At 39.9% G+C, this 20702-nt stretch overlaps 1 protein-coding gene across 1 annotated transcript in view; it reads right to left on the bottom strand.

Moving 5' to 3' along the window:
* The window catches only part of LOC136943695 (CUB and sushi domain-containing protein 1-like), a 402237-nt gene that overhangs the window by 364965 nt on the left and 16570 nt on the right, over positions 1–20702 (bottom strand). The window contains 1 exon segment of the mRNA XM_067237118.1: positions 15798–15910. Coding sequence (XP_067093219.1) covers positions 15798–15910 — 113 coding nt within the window.

The following is a 20702-nucleotide window of genomic DNA, read 5'->3' as shown; positions in this document are numbered from 1 at the left end:
CTGGAGATTCCGTTCCTGTTTAGAGAAAATCATGATGATGGTTGATGGTGATATTGGGTGGGTGGGATAAAAAAGTGTAGGCTATTATAGGCTACATTCATCAGTAGTTCATGTTGCAGCAAACGCAGAATTAAATCTGAGATACCAAGTTACTAGTACAACAACAGAAAACTAATTCTTAGCTAAACTTGCCGTTAGCCAGTCCTTTCTTTCAAACCAACTTACACAAAATGTACGATTTAGCTGTTTGTCTTTTTGTGTAATTTGAACGTTTGGAGGTTGTGTCCAAAGACGCTTTCTCTTTCTTCCAAAGAAAACGGATTAGAAAGTAAATAATCCATCTCATTCAAAATGTTGCTAGCACCAGCAATGTCAACAACGACGTTCCCCACAGACCCCACTCTATCACACACAGTAGCCACTATCACCTGACTGTACTGATACGTCACATGTCAAAAAGTCAACAGCCTTTGTGGGCTGAATGAAATGAGCCCAAATGGACAACAAATCAAGAGGGCGTGCAAGACACCTGCCACTTACAAGTCCCCACTCTTGTACAGTAGCACCCCCGGCTGTCATTAGTCAAAAGTCAGTGGCCTGTGGGCTGAATAAATTTAGCCCAAACTAGCAGCAAATCAAGGGGGCGTGCCTCAAAGCATGTCACACACAATATGAAGATGAATGGTAGCTGATGCATTTGGGCTGTAAAAAAAAAAGCCCATTTAGATATTAAAAAAAAAAAATTGGTGTTTCTGCTCTAGTTGCCACCAAAATATTAAACAATCTGTTGAAAGGTTTATTAACAATACTTTTCTCAAATTGATTGTAAAAGATGTTGAGGGCTTCAACATGTGAATATGAGTAATATAAAGTATTTTCACTTTACACTTTTTCTCAAATACAATTTAGCCGGATGTTGTTAGTGGGCTGTGCAGGGATGTGTATAGCATGCTGCAAACACACCACAGAAAGCATGTGTCCACTCCAGTAGACTATATCTTATGTCAGGAGTATGGGTCAATTCTTCCTACCAGAAATGTCACCCCCACCCCAAAGACAACATGCCACAGGCACCAACTGTGCTGTAGACCTGTTCCTTTCTCTAACCTCTCCTGATCACAACTCATCCACTACCATCACTGACCATTGGGACTGCCACCTTCCACATTATTTGAAAGATTCAATCCAAAACCAGATCTTTGGTTTGAACAGTTTCTTTTTAAGAAACATAATGTGGAACCACTTTAACAAAACCGTAAGGAATATGAATGCAGATAGTTCATGTTAACAGAAATATACAGTTTGTACGTATGTGAATGTTGAGTATGAGCATTTTGAAATTAATGAGGAGGCAAAGTAAAGGTGGTGGGTCATAATTTATTAAGACATTTGTAAATATCCCTTGTGGAGTCTGGATATTCACTCCCACTCCATACTACTAAACGAGTAGAACTGAACAAACTAATGTACTGTACATATGGGTGAAAGTGAAGGCCACATAATTTACATCTTCCACACAAGACAAAAGTTTGTAATCATTGTTTATAGACCTCATTGCATTCACATTTTTTGTAGAGTTAGTATTTTGAACAGGCATATCTTAATAGTATTTCTATTGTTTACAATGTCAAGAACATGAACGAGGGTGGGTTATAGCTTCTGTCATCAATCGCAAAGTGTGCCCGCATGTGTGAGCAACAGTCCAATATAGAGACTTGAAACATTCTATGTGCCTCATGGGGACAATTCAAATATTTTTTGCAGCAACAAAAAAATTAAGCTTCCATCAATGAAGGCATTGAGAGTTAATTGGTGCTGCAGGCTGCTCGTGATATTTGAAATTCTATGTTTGTTCCTGAAGTCTGAAGGTTGGATAAATACTAATTTTACTATAACAATAGCTATACATATTGAGCTTCTTTAGAGTGAGTGTGTGCGCATGCACGCTTGTGTATGTGTCTAATAAGGAGCGTCTCCAAAATATTGATCAAGTTACCAACATAGAATTAAGACTGGATATCTCCTCCTGAAGGTTATTACAGGAGTTGTGAAATCAGCATGGTTTAGAGAGCATTCCCACTCTTGTGATATTGACATGAGAGAGGAGAGGCCAGGCAGCAGACAGTGACAGCCATGCTCAGACTGCAAATCCCACACTGCTTAGCATACATTAGCTCACAGGGGTGACAGGGTGAGAAGGTTCTGCAATTAAACACAAGTTAATGCCTTTCACATCTGGCAGCATGTAGCTTTTGGAGTAGAGACTCCACGCACTGCTTCTCAGAATACTAATACTGATGGTGACTTGCCTGGCATGCTATGCTAGACACACAGAACGTTATTAATGCATTCCCTGTTACACACTACTACACAGACGGATATATACCAATACAAGCTACACACGCTATGCACTCCTACTGCGACAGAGGATGAAAAACACCACAAAAAAAACACCACTAGCTACCACTGCAAGCAGCGGTGACATACAAGCAACAGAGGGCTGATTAATGGAACAACATTGTATGGGGAAAGGGAGTATATGTTTAGTTTACTTAAGCTACTTTTGGTGACATACACAAACTATTTCCAATTGAATGTATGGGTTGAGAAATGCTCACTTTAAATGTATCTTGAATTTTACTGGTGTTCTTTGTTCAGAAGCATAATACAAGGCAGTGGTGAGTATATGATGGATCCATATAATTTTATGGGATATTCGGAGGGGTGCTGTGTGTACAGTTTGTCCTTGAGTGTCAATATAGAGATCTCTCGGCCGTCCACTCCAGCGGTCAACCTCATTGATCTCAGTGGCAATGTCAACCCTCCTGCTTCTAGCTCCCACAATTCATCTGGATTAATGTGTTTGTGCTAACAATGGACTGATTCATGAAGTTCAAAACCAGATAAAACTACCCAGAGTTTGGATGGTACCACAACCACACTACTTAATTACTGATTCTTAACACATTAACAAAGAAAATAATGCTCTATAGCGTTCACTATATAAGTAGAGCTGGGCTGGTCCACTTGTTACCCAGGAGGGGTCATAAAGCTGCTTCATGGTTCAATAAAGTACAACTTAAACAATTAAATATATTTTCCCTCTATTAACATGTAAATATACAATTATTGCATATTGTTTGAACATTAACTCTCTAAGGCATTTATTTAGAGAAAATAAGAAAGTAATCAAAATGTATTGCCCCACACTTCAGACAGTGGTAGTGGCTTTCCAATCACTGTGGAACCCTATTTAAGGACCTGGAAACACCTTGCTTGCTGCAGTCATGACTTGCATGCAGGAGGAACATAAACATAGACATCAATCCATATAAAAGTTTATACAATTATTATTAAGAAAAAGGCTACGTGTAATTTGTGATGTGAAACTTAAATTATAAGCGGATGAGGTGTCCGTCACACTTTAATAGGCTTGTTTACACCAGGTGTTTTGCAAAGTCAAAATAACCTCCTTATCACAGGTCTGATGTCTGTAGCGTAAGTCTATATGATCACATCAGAGAATTCAGCCAAAATCAGCTTGTTCTTCTAGTGATCTGAACAAGAAAATTGGCTTTATGTGTATTTCTAGATTTCTAATGACTAGATGCCGGCTATTGTTTTAATCTATATGCCTTCTGATCCCCTATAAGGTTTATATGCGCAACAAAGACATGCCTCTCAGCACTAATGTGTAGCAGAGCCAACAGAAAAACCACATACCATCACACCTTTCCCCTACCCCCGACAAGGAGAAAGGGGGTTTTCCCCCTTGTCCTTATCTCCAGAGCAGGAGCTTCAAAGCTTCTGGCCCAGCATGGGGTCAGAAGGTAGACCAAAATGGCCTTACAGTATGGAGACAAAGGATTTTAAGGAAGAACTAACTTTTCTGGATTTACAAACATATTCTCAAGGACTACATGGCTCATGGACACTATTTCAATGACAGTTGATGTGTTATAATGTATGCTTTCCCTTTAATGCTTTGTTGATATAATTTGATGTTTTAATGTAACTTCCTTTCCTGTTATGATAAATCAGTCAATCTTGATATCAAAATGATTCTAATCTACAAACTAAACCATTTATTAATGTTGTATTGTTATATTTTGAAGTATAAGCAATACATGGACATTTGAAATAGCTGAACTCTGAAAAGTTATCAACCACTTCACACCCATACGTCAATCTCAGGATGGACGCCCAGGTGGGAGTAACTGACCAATCAAAGAGTTCACCTCCAAAAGGATACCCCCTTTCGCAAGGATTATAAAACCTTGACGCACAAGCAATCCTTGCTTTTTCGCAAGGATTCACCGGAAGTATTCGCGACACATCTGACCTATCCTTCTCAATCAGCAACTCACTGGACCACTAGGAACTTGAACGAAAGATTCCTTTGCTGTAACCGTTTGACAACGACGAACGGAACTTTGACTGTTCTTCTTCAAACTGACAACAGTAACTGCGATATTGCTACATTTCTTACTTGTGAACATTGGCATATTGTGATTTAATTTGTTACGTTTGATTTTAGTTTGCAAATGATTTAACCTAACTTTCATTAGGATTAGTTAACATACTCTCCCATTGTTCTCCAGAAGCCTATCTCTCTCTCTCTCTCCCTTCCCCCTCCCCACGCGCTCTCAACCTACCATCTTGTACCAACTCTCATCATAGTTTAGGACCTACTGTATACAGTTCAACTCAACTCACTTTCAACTAACCTATAACTTCTCTGGTATTTGTTCATTATAATTACATTTCCTTAAATAAATCATTGTTTATAATACTCACGTTATCCCTCACGTTATCTGATCTGCTCTACTTTCATAGAAATTCACTACTTAAGATTGGACTGATTATTACGAAGGCTATTATTCAATAAGGTTTCCTCTGTCCCTTTAACAAATAAGAGGTGGTGCCCCCAAGAACTACATACTTTATTATAAATTAAGTATTGCTAATCTTAAACGAGCAAACCCCGCTACAAATGTAAACAATACAGACTGTGTGCCATAGATTTGATGGTGAACTCCAGGGGATTACTCATCTGATCCAAGAAGGTAGGGGTTAATCCCCTGAGACTACGACAGCCGGGAAATAATGGCATTTATTTAAAGGGCAGCAACTACACACGACAACCACTTACCAACTACACACATCAACAACACAATAAGTACACACGCCAACTACAATATTGCACTACTACACACACCAAATACAGACAGCAACTACACAACAGCACACAGTAACTAAGTTTCTACATACATCCAACAACTGTATATACAGCACACTCAACAATAACACACAGCAACAGCCTAGTTGCTAACCAGCAACCAGCCTAGCCTAACTACCTGGGTACAAAAGCCAAATGGAATATCGCATTTGTTACAGGCACAATACAAAATATACATACAATTGCCTCAAACTAAACGTGCATCGTAACAAGGGGTCAAATGTATAACAAAGCGTACGCTTAAATCCGAAACATGCTTCCGGCTGTTTCTACACAGTTTCAAATGCATGTAAACAATAAAAAAACTCAAGACTTTACACAGTTTAGACACCTTGTGTAGGTCTTTACATTATATGCTATGTTTTGAGTCATTGTGATATGTCGACACTGTGTCCAAAAGGCAAAGAGAGAAAGTGCATTAATACTGCCAGTTTAATTGCTTTACATGTATGAATGTATCGATGAAACCATCAATGCTAACATAATAATAGTTTAGGCTACCGCTCATCCTGGGATGCTCATCCATCTATGCTCTCCAGTGGTAGAATTATCAATATGTACCCTATGCACTTCTCAGTCACTTATGACCTTCAAATGAAGTTCGAAGACACTAGTCTGGACTAATAATTTGATCTATGGGCATTGTACACACCTAACAATTAAGGCAGGAATCTGAGTGGCTGTGTATACTTCTTCTATTCCACTGATAGGCCAACAGATGTTGACAAGAATGGTTGACATGCACTTGTCCATCAGAGCAAGCTAGTTCAGGTGAGCACAATCACAAGTAAATTGGGGTCTATAAAGACAAAAGTGTGTACCCAGCGTTTATTAATCTAAGTCTTCTTGAATCCTTTTACAGAGGAATTTACGCAAGAGTTTTATACATTTGGCCCAGGATCTTATAAAACAATGTACTTTGGAAAATTACATATGGACCACTGAGCCAGGGGCGTAGGTTTGTTTTCAAATGTAGGGGACAGCTTTTTCAAATAACTGAGGATGCCGCAGTTAAGTATAAGTCGTAATAAAGAGTAGGGGGGGGCATATTTGCCATTTTCAAAAAGTGTATAAGGAAATATATGCCCCTGCACTGTGCTATACTGTATGTTATACAGTTAGGAATAAAATCCTACGCATCCTAAATATAAGCCAGCTGGTCAAAATATTTCCAGCCCACAATATGGAACATTCTGAGAAGTGTCAAAGTAGCAGTTCTGGAGAAAACCTAAATACCACTAGCAGCTCCCAAGCTGTACCGCCATGTCACTCGCTGACTTGTATACTCGCTGACTTGAAACATTTTGCTTCATACCTATAGTAAGCTAAGGCAATTTCCTTTTTGAATTTGGTTGAATGTTGGCTGGCTTGTTGAATGCTGGCTGGCTGGTTGTATGCTGGCCAGTTGAGTGGTGGAGCCTCAACAGCCTTCTTTAGGAAGCTTTCTCTCTGCCTTGGGAAATTAATTGATTTGTATCTTTGGAGCTGCGCTCTGCTGGAGCTGCCTGTTATCTACAAGCTTTGTCATTTATTTGAATCTTTTCAATAAAGGTTTGAAATTATATGTTTAATGAGAAAGTCAATATTAAGGGCTGAGATAGAGGGAACTCAAGGACATTTTGTTAAACTAGAAAGGCATTTCCTGCAGAAAATGTGTTGGAATGCTGAAAGATGAAATTATTTTTTTTAAATTGCAGAAAATACAGAAATGAGAAAATACCCGCAAGCTGAAATGAATGTCAAAAATGTGTGAGTCACACAAAAGAGGCAGTGTGGAAACTGAACTGCATCATCTAACAATGCTAAGAGCTGAAATACAATGCGGGAGAAGCTTAAAGCTGAACTGTTAAACAGAAGAAGTAGGCCCAGGCTAGCTAGTCATAAAAAGAATATTATAGTCTTAACAGCTGAAATTATAGTTGGGATAGTAATAGCAGTAGCAAATGTAGCCTACCGAGGTGAAATCAGTTTCATATTCGAGATTCAACAGACATTCATATTCGTACCTCCGTTCAGGCTCCGCGTCATATTTAGGGACCGGGGTAAAAGAGTAGACAGTCAGAATGTTTCTTCAATATCTTTGTCAAAAATGAACATAGAAACTTCAAACTTGTTGCACATTCTTCTACTACTATCTTACCAAGTTGTCCAAGCTTTGGTTTGGTGATAAAGTTGATTATTGATTAACCCATAGCCAATAAATCAATAAAAACACAAACATTTAAGTTTTTCCTCAATATCTTTGTCAAAAATGAACATAGAAACTTAAAACTTGTTGCACATTCTTCTAATACTAGAAGACCAAGTTGTCCAAGCTTTGGTTTGGTGACCAAGTTGATTATTGATTAATCCATAGCCAATAAGTCAATAAAAACACCAATATTTCTGTATTTCCTCAATATCTTTGCACAAAATGAACATAGAAACTTTAAACTTGTTGCACATTCTTCTAATACTAGCAGGCCAAGTTGTCCAAGCTTTGGTTTGGTGATAAAGTTGATTATTGATTAACCTATAGCCAATAAATCAATAAAAACACCAATATTTAAGTATTTCCTCAATATCTTTGTCAACAATGACGACAGCAACTTCAAACTTGTTCCACATTCTTCTACTACTAGCTGACCAAGAAATATTGGTGTTTTTATTGATTTATTGGCTATGGGTTAATCAATAATCAACATTATCACCAAACCAAAGGTTGTACAAATTGGTCAGTCAGTAGTAGAAGAATGTGCAACAAGTTTGTATGGTGGATTTTGACAAAGATATTGAAGAAACATTTGGACTGTCAACTCTTTTACCCCGGTCCCTAAATATGATGCGGAGCCTGAACGGAGGTACGAACATGAATGTCTGTTGAATCTCGAATATGAAACTGATTTCACCTCGGTATGTAGCCTATCATTGAGTGCGTTTACTCGGCTTTCTTAGTAGTTGTGTTGTGTTGATTGAATGAAACATTTACATTTAGTCATTTAGCAGACGCTCTTATCCAGAGCGACTTACAGTAAGTACAAGGACATTCTCCCCGAGGCAAGTAGGGTGAAGTGCCTTGCCCAAGGACACGTCATTTTGCACAGCCGGGAATCGAACCAACAACCTTCTGATTAATAGCCCGACTCCCTAACCGCTCAGCCATCTGACCCCTAGCATACAGCAGTAGGGCCGTTACAGGAAGACACGGCGACACTTTGTTGCAAAGGATGATTGTGCAAGTTTTGTCCGTGGAGCATACAACGATTAATAAAAAGAATCATGTAGACGCGTTTATTGAGTAATCGCATAACTAATTACACATGTAAACGGAGTAATCGTATTATTGGCAGAAACCGAGAATTGCTAGTAATCGGGTTTCTCATGGTTAAGTAAACGCACTCAGTGGCGTAGTAGAATAAAACAGTTCCATTAGCAATAGTAGTAAAAGAGATATTGGCAGCACCTGCAGAGTCACCTCTAGTAAATTGTATTAGGTTGAAATACTATCAAACTTTGTCTTGTGACTCCACTAATCAGCTAATACCAATCACCTGTGTGAGAGACTGAGTGGTGCGTGTCTGTCGTTGCCACGGTGATGGTGCAGCTATGATTGCTAACGCGCTGAGGGCAGAGAATAACAGAAATGTAGCGAGAATCCACACCTAAAAAACAAGTTAACCTAGACGCATCCAAAAAATAAGGATATTTTCCGAGACCCAAGACTCTGCCGAAACCAGAGATGTCCTTTATATGTCTGTGCGGTCAGCAATACGACTCTACCGGCAGTTTCAAAATCTTGTTCTTTTAGCTTTCTCTGACGATTTTGTCACCAGATTTGCATTGGTCTCTATGGGGCGAGAGTTGGACTTTGTCTCGCTTTCGTGGGGCTCTGAACAAATGTGTACGTCTGTTGGATTCAACAGACAACTGTCTACGACCAGCACAAAATAAGCTATCTATTGATCCAAAAATGAAGCATGAAGAGCGAAAATTGTGGCAATGCTGGCAAACTAGAAATATTTTTTCAACGACATCCGAAGCTCAGGCTTCCACTCTAAGCGTTTCAGTCTGCACTCAAGGGTTTCACGTACACACCCATGTAAATCTCAGAAACGGCTTGAAAAAGTCATGAAACATAATCAGTGATATTGAAAAAAGTTGAATAGATATCAAAAAGCTGAATTATTTAAAAATAGTTTATGGTTTTGTCATTTTTTGTCATTTTAAAGTTTAAATGGTGGCTCTAGCTGAAAGATTGAGGAAGAAGGATTTGGAAGTTGAAGAAGTTTAAAGAAGTTTGAGAGGATTTGAAAGAAAACTCCATTGGAAACCCATGTAAAAAATATTATGAATATTGATTTATATTAATTCAAGCATGAGAGGTACAAAGCTGAAAAGTCACAGCAGGAATGGCCTGAAACTGCTGAGTTTTTTGATAGCTGAACGGTTTTAATAGCTGAAGATTTGAAGGCGCTGAAAAGTGCCACGGAAGAAATAGAAGAAAAATAATAAGTTGAACTAGAGAGGGTACAATTTCTGGGGAAATTGTAGGGTGTGCTGTGCTTGCTTGCATCGGTTGCACAGGGGTCCGTTTTTGAATGACATTTTTACAACTGATATTTCTGTATATTTTATATAAAAATGCATACTTATTATTTATAAAGATTACATAGATTTAAAAGCATTTTTTTTGCTGCTCATTTACAATTGAAAATACGAGTGAAGTGTAGAATGAAATAGATGTCTTCTCATTTTCCCTACAAGAGGCAGCCTCATCGTTGAATCAAAACGAATACATTTGGCAGACCGGTGTAAAAATTGACCTAATCTCTATGACTTAAACGTCATTTTAAGTTTTTCCCTTCTCATGATATTTTCAGGCATTTAGCCTACTCATTGCATTCATTCATTCATTATTAAAGAACCCCCTTTGAAGATTATTCTACGACGTTACCCGGCAGTAGAAGATGGAATCGCGATTCAAACAGTACCATCTGCTAACTGAAAATATGCCCCCCAAAACGTAAATATGCTTGACATTTATTTAGTGGAAAATCGCTCACTCATAAAAAGCTCACTGGTAGCGATCATTGTCAGTAACAACGCAAAATGCAAAATAGCCCTGTGTGGAGAAGCTGCCCTGGTAAATTGTACTACTACGGTACAGTACTAGACTACTGCTGTGTTCGTCTTGGTAGCGATTGCGTTGGTTGAATTGGATTTAACGTTCCGTTGTACGGTTTAGGCTGAAATTAATTATTTTCATGAACAGATTGACGACGTTTAGGCTGTGGCAATGAAGTTCAGGTTAGTAGTTAGATAGACTTTTGATTTAAGTAAGGGGAGTGCCGAACATGTTCTGTCGCCGTTTGACTTCCTAAACAGCTGTGTACTGTAGATGTTTTTGTAGTGTGTCTCGCGTAAGCTACAGCGTTGCAGTGAGCTACACTGGTTTGAAACCACAGGTAATGGTAATTTCACCAACAAATCGTTTACTAATGTCAGAATAAATCCTACAACGAAAATGTATATGTGAGGAATGTTTATTTTAACGATTGAAAACAGATACATCATAGACCACTGTAGTATGTGTTGCCTGGGCAACACAGGCTAATGTCATGATGCTAATACTTCAGTGAAATAGTAGACTACTGTTTCCGAAAGTAGATGTACTTCCTTAATAATATCAGCTTATATTGTACATTAAACATCACAATTGTGTGTCATATCACAAAGTAAAATGAGCAAATAGTTATCACCCTGGCCTCTTTTCTTGTGGCGTTTCTGCAGCTGCCTTGCAGTAAAGTTAGCCTAGCTATCCCCCAAGTTAACAGATGCAAAACGAATGTTCTGCCAAAGGTAGTCACGCGTGTTTTCGTGACGTTAGTAACGTCAGTGACTGTGGCTAGCAAATTAGCCACCGTTAGCTTCACTTTTCGCCCCAAAAACTTAACTTAAGCCTAAACCATGCAACGGAACGTAAATTCCAATAGAAGCAACTCAATCGCTACCAAGACGAAACTTTTGACACCTACGTTGTCTATGTAGGCCAAATATTGACTGAGTTTTAGGGGGGCAAAAATAAAAAAAATAAAAAATCATAATAATATATATGTGAGAGAACAAAGGTTGTGCCCTTGCCGAAGGCAAAGCACACCCAATAACGATTCAAAGAACAATACTTGGAATGCTGAAGCAGCATTCCAACAATTAATCATTCTGTGACATGGAAGCTTAATGTCTACAGGAACATATAAATCCCTCTGCTCTTTCTCACTACCAAGGGTCTAAATCTGAAATTCTGTTTATGTCTAAAATACTTAATGTGCTGCTGCTGTAACTTTGACAATGGGGAATCAAACTGGAGGAGATTCATGTGGAATTGAATTGTGGAAGTGTTTTATCTTGTTCTTATCAATACTATTCAGCCAGCCAGGGTTGGCTGACCTCTTTCTGAGAGCATAAAGGGATGTACATATGCTGCTACAGTAGTTTTCACACAACACAGCAGAACACAGAAGACTACATTGATTACAATTGGTCTGTTGTAATGGGAGTAATTCCATGCAGAAAAGCACAGGCTGCTGGGAAAATCTGCACCACAAGGATCTTGATAACATAACTAATTTCCTTAAATGTTAACTGTTCATTTCCATTGCAGACATTACCAAACTGTTACACTATTCTTCTTTAAACATATTTTGGATCATTGCCATGGGTGTTACAAAATATTGGCATTTGGTTGTTCTTACAGTACCTAAAAGATTAATGAAAACTCATAGGGTTAAATTCCTTTGTACCGTTCTGCTAAATGAAAATTTAAGCCTGATGTCAATCTGATTTCAACAACATTGAAGCAATTTTCATCTCTAAAGACAGATCCTTTTCTGTACAGACAGAGCACAGAGCCCAGACCACCGTATTAATGTCACTCTCCTGATGGATGGGCATCCCCAGGGTTGAACACACACACACACACACACACTACTGCATCATAGAAGGACAAGTTACATTTAACCAGAATGCAACACAAGACCCATTGCTCTCTTCTGTCAGCAGAGATTCTCGGTAGTAGTATTCATATTGCATAGTATACAGGCTAACACTCAGCAGTGCCCCCACTAGTGCAAGTTCTGGCAGTTCTTGTTACAGGTAGACCTGTTCCAGACCTCAGACGTTAACCTGTAAATTAAACATTTAAAAAAAATGGGCAACTGGATTGACCGGGGTCTGCAGACATTACAGGTGGCAAAGCTAAAAGATTGCATCTCGCTCAGTCCCAATACAGCCCTTTCATAATCTGTTACACATCCCCTGTATCCTCTTCATGTGTAACATGTAGTTGAGGGAAGATAGGTGGCAGCTCACTGTACACTTACCATGGTCTGATGACGTACCCAAGATCATCAAGTCAAAGTTTATTTTTTGTTCCATGGTCATCATTATTTGATCAGAAAAAAGGTTGGACATTTCATTATTACTTATATTTTAATCATTCTAAGTTGGGGTTTTGTGTCCCAATTACTCAGTAGCTGATAGGTTAAGCCTTCAGAATCAGAATCAGAATGGGTTTTATTCGCCATGAAAGTTTGCACAGACAAGGAATTTGCTTTGGTAGGAAGGTGCATACATTAAACATATAGGAATCTTAAATTTAAATATGAGGACTAACTATTTCTAAGGGTACATAACTAGCAGTAACTAAGTGGAATAAGAATTAAAGTAAAAAGTACAATAAATATAAAATTAATTATTATTATTAATTATTGTAAAAAGTTTTTACAATATAAAAATACAAATATAAAAAAAAAATACAAATTGTACAAGATACAATTTGGGATGCAGTGCAAAAAGCAATGTGCTGTCATACCCCATCTGTCCCCATTTGTTTTAAGTTGTGGCAATAAGGGTGGAGTCAGGTGGCTGAGCGGTGAGGGAATCGGGCTAGTAATCCGAACATTGCAAGTTCGATTCCCGGTCATGCCAACTGACGTTGTGTCCTTGGGCAAGGCACTTCACCCTACTTGCCTCGGGGGAATGTCCCTGTACTTACTGTAAGTCGCTTTGGATAAGAGCGTCTGCTAAATGACTAAATGTAATGTAAAATGCAGATGCTAAAATAAGCTTTGGGACAGAACTTTTATTATTAATAGGGTTAAATTAGAGAAAATACAAATAAAAAAAGAGAAAGGGATGGGCAAAACTTTTTATTAAGGGGAGGTGTTAAGTGTTAGCAGCAGTGTTGCCACAGTTACTTTGAAAAAGTAATCTGATTACTGATTACTCCTTTAAAAGTAACTTAGTTACTTCACAGATTACCTGATTTTAAAAGTAACTAAATTAGATTACAAATTACTTTATTAGTTACATTCAGCAGCTGCAGACAACACCCCTGCCGCCTCAACATAAAAATGACAACCGGTTTTGCCAACACTCACTTTATTGATGTTTCTTCAAATTTGACGTCTGTTTTTGTAGCTTGATAGCACTTTGTCGCCACCAGCAGAGAGTGTTCAACGAACCTTGATATTTCAATCTTTAGCTGACAAATACTCAAAATAGTGATTGTCAGACATCCCAAGTCTCCCGGAAGTTCCGGGAGTCTCCCGCATTTCAATAGCGGCTCACGGACGACCGCAAATGCTATACAATCTCCCGCCGGAATTCGGGGATTTTGTATTTAGAGCGAGCACGAGACTGTGCAATGGTCATTTCTGTTCGAAACAGGTGCATATCACGCGTCCTGATTGCGTGTGCGTCCCGGGGGGGGGGAGGGGGTGGACGTGGTTGAGGGGGTACATCAGGCGTGCGGATTGCGTCCCGGGGCGGGGGGGGGGGGGGGGGGGGGGGAAGCCACCTCCCGGAAATGAGTCTCTGTAGGTTGGGATGTCTGGATTGTATTTCCAACTCGAAAATGCGCATCTCTCTCTCTCCTCCTCCATTGTTTTTTGTGTCGCTGCGTGGTAGGTCTATGTATATACACGTGACGTGTATATACATTTTAGTTTTCATGCTGAAAACGTGACTTAATTGTCGCATAGGCTACATAAGGGGTTCTCAAACTTTTCAGCTCACGACCCCTAAAATAATGGTGCCAGTGACTCGCGACCCCCGCATCCACGGAGGTGGTTTACGTATATGTGGGAGTAAAAATAGGCCCTGGATCTGATCCAGACCGGCCCACCAGAACCGGCCCCCGACTTCACTCTCAGAGACGCAAGAAGAAATCAAATATATATTTTACTATTAATGACAAAATAGTCACGCACAGTCACATGGACAAATAACTTTAATCTGATTACTGGTTTGGAAATAGTAACGCGTTAGATTACTCGTTACTGAAAAAAGTGGTCAGATTAGAGTAACGCGTTACTTACCGGCATCACTGGTTAGCAGTAAAGGTTATTAAAAAAAGTGTATGAAGGAACAGTATGGGGGAGGGATAGAAGGGATAAGGGATTTATGTAAAGTGTTGTCAAATGACGTAGCAGCATTATTTTACACTAGTTCTGTATATCCTAAACAAATGTACATTGGATATCTAAACGAACATTTGACACAAACCATTATACTGTCCTGCATGAATGTTTTTGACTTTTGATAACTGAGATGTGTCGTTTGTTTGCCAAGTCTACACAAATGTACTTATCCCCATGGACAGTTTGTTTTCTATAAAATGCAATGTACATTTCTCTCTGACAAGCCATTTTTCAGTCTTAGCACATGACAATAGGCCTCAGTATATCATACATGCAGAAGAGTGACTTTAAATGGCACATCACAACACCATAGCAATGGCTTATCTACTGTATGGTATGTGTCCCTTAAAGATCAGAGTAAAAACATCAACAAGGCAGTCCTTAGAAAGGTTCAAGCTAAGTGCCATGCTAGAGCATCAGTCATGCAGCTGCTCTCCTGAGGGAGATTCTCTAGTCTCAGGTCTATTTCCTAGCAGGTGAAACACCCAAGATATTTAGACCTCATGGTAAATAGATGAGAAGCTCTTCATACTCGGCCAACTCCACCTAAGATGTTCTAAGCAGAGATGCCGAGCTGCAACATGACCGTGCATTGACAAAGCTACCCTCAAACTCTCACATATGCAGTACTTTACAGTAGCTACTGAATGACAGCTCAACATTGTTGCTTATAAGCAAGCTCAACACAACAATAACAAACACAGTGTAAGGTCAAAGTGGTTTGAAGGGTCAACAGCCCCAGAATATTATAACTGTAACCAAGTGGATCTGCACAAACAGCTACTGGAATCTCCTTATGCTGTAACCTTTGGGTCAATGAAAAACAAGCACCATCGAAACAGACACAGTTAAATAGAATACTTGTAGTGTCAGTTCATTACATCTTTGGCCACAAAGGGCCATTCATTCAAAAGGGGAGGAAAAGGCAACATATTTTTGGGGTGAATTATCATATATGTGGTTCGACTTTTGCTGATAACAAAGGTTTGTCAGGAATTGCGTGGCTGGTATCAAAGTGAATATGACAGCAACCACACAAGCTATTATTGATTCCTTATGGCAACATGCTGGAAAATCAAAAGCAGCTGATGTTCACTCACCTTCATAGATGGCTTTGAAGCCCTGGGCGCTCACAGCAAAGTCTGTGGTGAACCAGAGTGCCAGGACAGATCCTGTACTGACGATGGGAGACGGCAACATGAACCCTGACAACCTGCACAGACAGAGATATTATAATATTATGTGTATTATAATACACATTATCGTGTATATCATGTAACAACATTACATTGCTGTCAAAATCACATTCTACATGTCAATGAGGAATAGCATTACCTCAAGCCACACCACTTTGGTCTTCTCTCTAGTAAGTACTTTAATCAATCATTAATTTTCCCTATTGTTATGTCCAATGACATTCCCACTAATTTGTTGTTTGTTTGTTCTACATGCCATTCGGTGTTTCTCATTTCAGAATTGAGTAGTGTATGAATCTTTTGTTGTGTTGGCTGGAGATATGGCAGCCCTGCATCTTTTATACCTTTCAATACACGCACATGCACGCACAAACAGAGCTAGACACGAACACATACCTGCTAACCCTGCAGAGAATCAAGTGCCTGATCTGCTCCATCTCTAATGGTTGTGGATGTCGGCTATTTTAGCCATGGAGATGTAAGGGGCTGTACACATCAGAACCATGCTCATGGAAAACCACACACTGAGGCTCACCTGTCACCTTGATGGACAGGTAATAGGCTCTAACCCTATGGTACCAAAACACCTACAAGAGCAGGCCACAAAAAGAGCCTGTCCTCAGTAGGAGGTGAGACACACAAGGTTGTATTTCAATTTGAGTTTTTTGACTCAATGATTTTGACTCCTTCAAATCCAGTTTTCCTTAGCCCTAAACCTAACACTAGCCCTTACCTTGACCCTGCAACTATCCCACTTTAACTTAAACCCCAACCCTTAATGTAATTCTAACCCTAACACCCTATAAGAAAATAAAAACAAGACATAACAAGACCAAGAAAATGTCCTCACAAGTATATTTTTCCCTTAGTTTACAATTCCTATTCGTTTACTATTACTATTCCTGCAGCATTTAATATGGTTAGCCATCGGATCCTCCTCGCCAGACTTTCTGAGATGGGCATCACTGGCACTGCACTTCAGTGGATCTCATCCTACCTGTCGGGAAGATCCTACAGGTCTCCTGGGGAGGCAAAGTGTCAGGCCCCCGCCAGCTCTCCACTGGTGTCCCACAGGGCTCTGTCCTTGGACCCCTCTTCTCCCTGTACACCACCTCACTTGGACCAATCATCACCTCCCATGGCTTCTCCTACCACTGCTACGCTGACGACACGCAGCTGTACCTGTCGTTCCCCCCGACTGATCCGGGGATCTCAGCTAGGATCGAGGCCTGCCTCACAGACATCTCCGCCTGGATGACCAAGCACCACCTCCAGCTGAACCTCACCAAAACAGAACTTCTCATCATCCTGCCAAACCCTCCATCTCCCACGATCTCTCAATTACCTTGGGATCTGTGACGGTGACCCCTTCATCCTCTGCCAGTAACCTCGGGGTTACCATGGATGATGAGCTCTCCCTCACAGCCTACATTGCTGCAGTCTCCCGGTCGTGTAGATTCACCCTCTATAACATCCGGAAGATCAGGAGATACCTGTCTGAGCATTCCACCCAGCTGCTAGTCCAAGCACTTGTCCTCTCAAAGTTGGACTACTGCAACTCGCTACTCGCCGGTCTCCCAGCATGCGCAACCCGCCCTCTCAAGAGAATTCAGAACGCAGCAGCCCGCCTGGTCTTCAACCTACCCAGACGCTCCCATGTTACCCCGCTCCTCATCTCCCTTCACTGGCTACCCATCACGGCCCGTATCAGATTCAAGACCCTGGTACTGACCTTCCGAGCGGTGAACGGGACTGCACCCGACTACGTCAAGTCTCTCCTCCAGCCTTACACCGCCACCTACGGTCTTCTTCTGACAACTGTCTGGTGGTCCCACCGCTCAAGAGCGCCCGGTCCCAACACAAGCTCTTCTCCTGTCTGGCCCCCCAATGGTGGAATCAACTCCCCACCTCCAGAGACACTGACTGTCTCCTCACCTTCAATAAAAGGCTTTAGACACACTTGTTACAGGAGTACAACAGTACTTATGAATGATTTGCTGGACTTGATGTTAGTTTCCTCCAGGATCACAATGACTGTTATTGAGAGACTTGTTTCTCTTGTTGGTTAGTTGTAACTGATTTAAAATGATTGTACTCGCTGTGAAATATTTTACTGTTGCTTGCTTTTCTACAGGCTTTTCTAGTTAGTTGCACTTTTTGAGGTTCATGTTGTTTAATTGTAACTTGTTTAACTACATGCTCTTATGGTTCTTCCCTTTGGCACTTATTTGGTTTTTCACAATGTATGCTTCATGTTTTGGCTACCTGCAATGTTGTCATGATCAGTGACCAATGCACTTCTGTAAAGCTCTCTCTTGGAAGTCGCTTTGGATAAAAGCGTCTGCTAAATGAATAAATGCAAATGTATTCCTGGGTGGAATTCTGGTCTAACCTTAACTCTAAAACCTTGCCTGAACCCGAACCCTAGCTCCTAACCCCAAAACACAAATTCTAACCTTAACAAACCCCACCGTGCACAAATTTAATTTTTCCAATGTTTTACTTTAAGTCCACACACATCACTTGCTCAAAGCCAGTCCCCTTCCTCCTGTTGATTTACCACAAACAGAAGCACAGACAGAGTATACAGCAATACACGTATAAACACAAACAGATTTCAGATTTATTTTTCCTGTTTTTTGGATACTTGCACAGCTAACGCAACATTAGCTTGTTGAAAGTGAGTGGAACCCTCCCACAGGCAGAATAACTCAAAACACACTTAATTTTTGTTTTGTTTTTAATAATTCCAGATTTGAATGTTTTTTGTTTTTCCTTTTTAAATCAGAGAGGTGTCTAAAATTTTCACTCCAACGTACAGGGGTGCTGCGTCCACTCCTCAACAATGACACATTACGCACACACAAGGTTTAGTTCCATCAAATGCCAACAGTGATTAGATCTTTCCATCTTGTTCACCTGGCCACCTTTTTCCATCCTTTTTGTGGTAATATGGTATATGATATCAAAAAACTATTTATGGAAGATAGGGATAGACTTAACATAACTGCATTACCTTACCTTAGTTGTATAGTGAGTTTGCATTAAATTGCAAGACTGATTATTTCTATATTTGAACATAAGAACCCAGTGTGTTCTCCCTGTCTTATTAAGTGTAAGAGATTTACTGCACCTGTGTCTTGCTAAGTGTCTGTGTTACAATGAGTACCATGCACCTGTGTCTAGTTTAGTCCTTTAGTATTTATGGTTGCTTCGCTGGTGTAGTGTCTAATCCTTTGTCTTTTTTTGGTCTGGTCCCATTGTGTGAGTAGTCTGCTCTTCAAAGAAACACAAAACCCTCCTATCCTCCCCAATTTTTTGAGTCACCAGCCGCCACAGATGTAGACACCTACACTACACTGAAATGCAGTTTACCATATAATATCCGGATGGTGCTCTCCATAAATGGGTTGCTATGGTCTAATATTGGGTGTGTATCTAGTATATACATGAGCAGGCTAAATAATCAGTGTTCAACATCTGTGCCATCTGTCATTCTTTGACAGGTTAGCATGCTTTGGAGCCTCTAGTGCTGTAGTCACAATATATTGGTAGATCCATCACATGGCCCAGCAGGCAAGACTCTCCTTGACTCTCAGCGCTACTGCATCAATCACAGGAGTCACACACACACGTATACATTCACACACAACAAAGACCTTGTGATTCAAATACATACTCCACACCACCCCTGCACCGAAGTCAAATATCCTATAGACCAGTTTACAATCTCTTTATCTTTCTTTCTCCTTTTCTATCTCTATTACACATACACACATGTCTCTCTCTTAACTACTTTGTATTTTTCTATATTACTGTCTATCTCCATCTATATCTAAATCATTGGCCAAGAACATGGAACCACAAACGGGGTTCCCACGGTACCTGGAAAACATGGAATTTATTTTTTCATTTTCCAGGTTTGGAAAAGTAATGGAAACTGAGCAAAAGTGAACACTTACATGGAAATAGTAATAAAATTACTATTGAGCACAGAATTAAGATTAGTTTATAAAAACCCTTTACATGTGAACAGCTTTTACTGTATATCGAAATGGATGATCCCATGTTGTAGAGCATGCTCTTGGCATCCTATCTGGTATATTGGAATTTGATGCAGGCAACCTGGTGATATGGACTTTAAAAGTATAGTTTCGGATTGGTGGACTTCGGGAATAATAACCGAGAAACGTTACTCGCGATCTCAATAGAAGGGTCAAATACATGCATTTCCCAGCCAACACGGGAGCCTTGACATCTACAGTGAAACTTCTTATGCAAGTTTATCCTCAAATGTAAGTAGCTGTGTTTTAACTGTGTGGTAAACCTGGGTTTATCAACGTTAGTTAGTAAGCAGTGCAATCTTGCTAACTAGCTAGCTGCAACTTGCTAGCTAGCATTCAGCTAACATTCAGCTTGCTAACTAACTAGCGAGTGTTGGCTAGCTTGCAATGCTAGCTAACTACCAATACATTTTCACATTAGGCTGTGACATTACGTCTATACTAGTTGTCATGACCAGTCTAGTCTTGATCAATTTTGTAACATTCATTCTTATATCTACTTTTAGCTATTTTGTTATTTTTCGTTTTTATGATGCTGCTAAATAGGAACATTTGTGAGAATGTTTGTTTTAACATAAAGTTTAGGCTGTGGCACTGAAGCCATTGACGCACCACACAAGCTTGAGTTTAAATTAGTGGTGGGCCGTTATCGGCGTGAGACTCTTATGGGCGATAAAAAAAAATATTGCCGTTAATCTATTCTCAAAGTTGGGTTGGGAGCTGGGTCTATACCAGTGATTCTTAA

Source organism: Osmerus mordax, chromosome 5 (assembly GCF_038355195.1).
Source record: "Osmerus mordax isolate fOsmMor3 chromosome 5, fOsmMor3.pri, whole genome shotgun sequence".
Classification (NCBI taxonomy): Eukaryota; Metazoa; Chordata; class Actinopteri; order Osmeriformes; family Osmeridae; genus Osmerus; species Osmerus mordax.
This window is presented reverse-complemented; position numbering and strand designations above follow the sequence as displayed.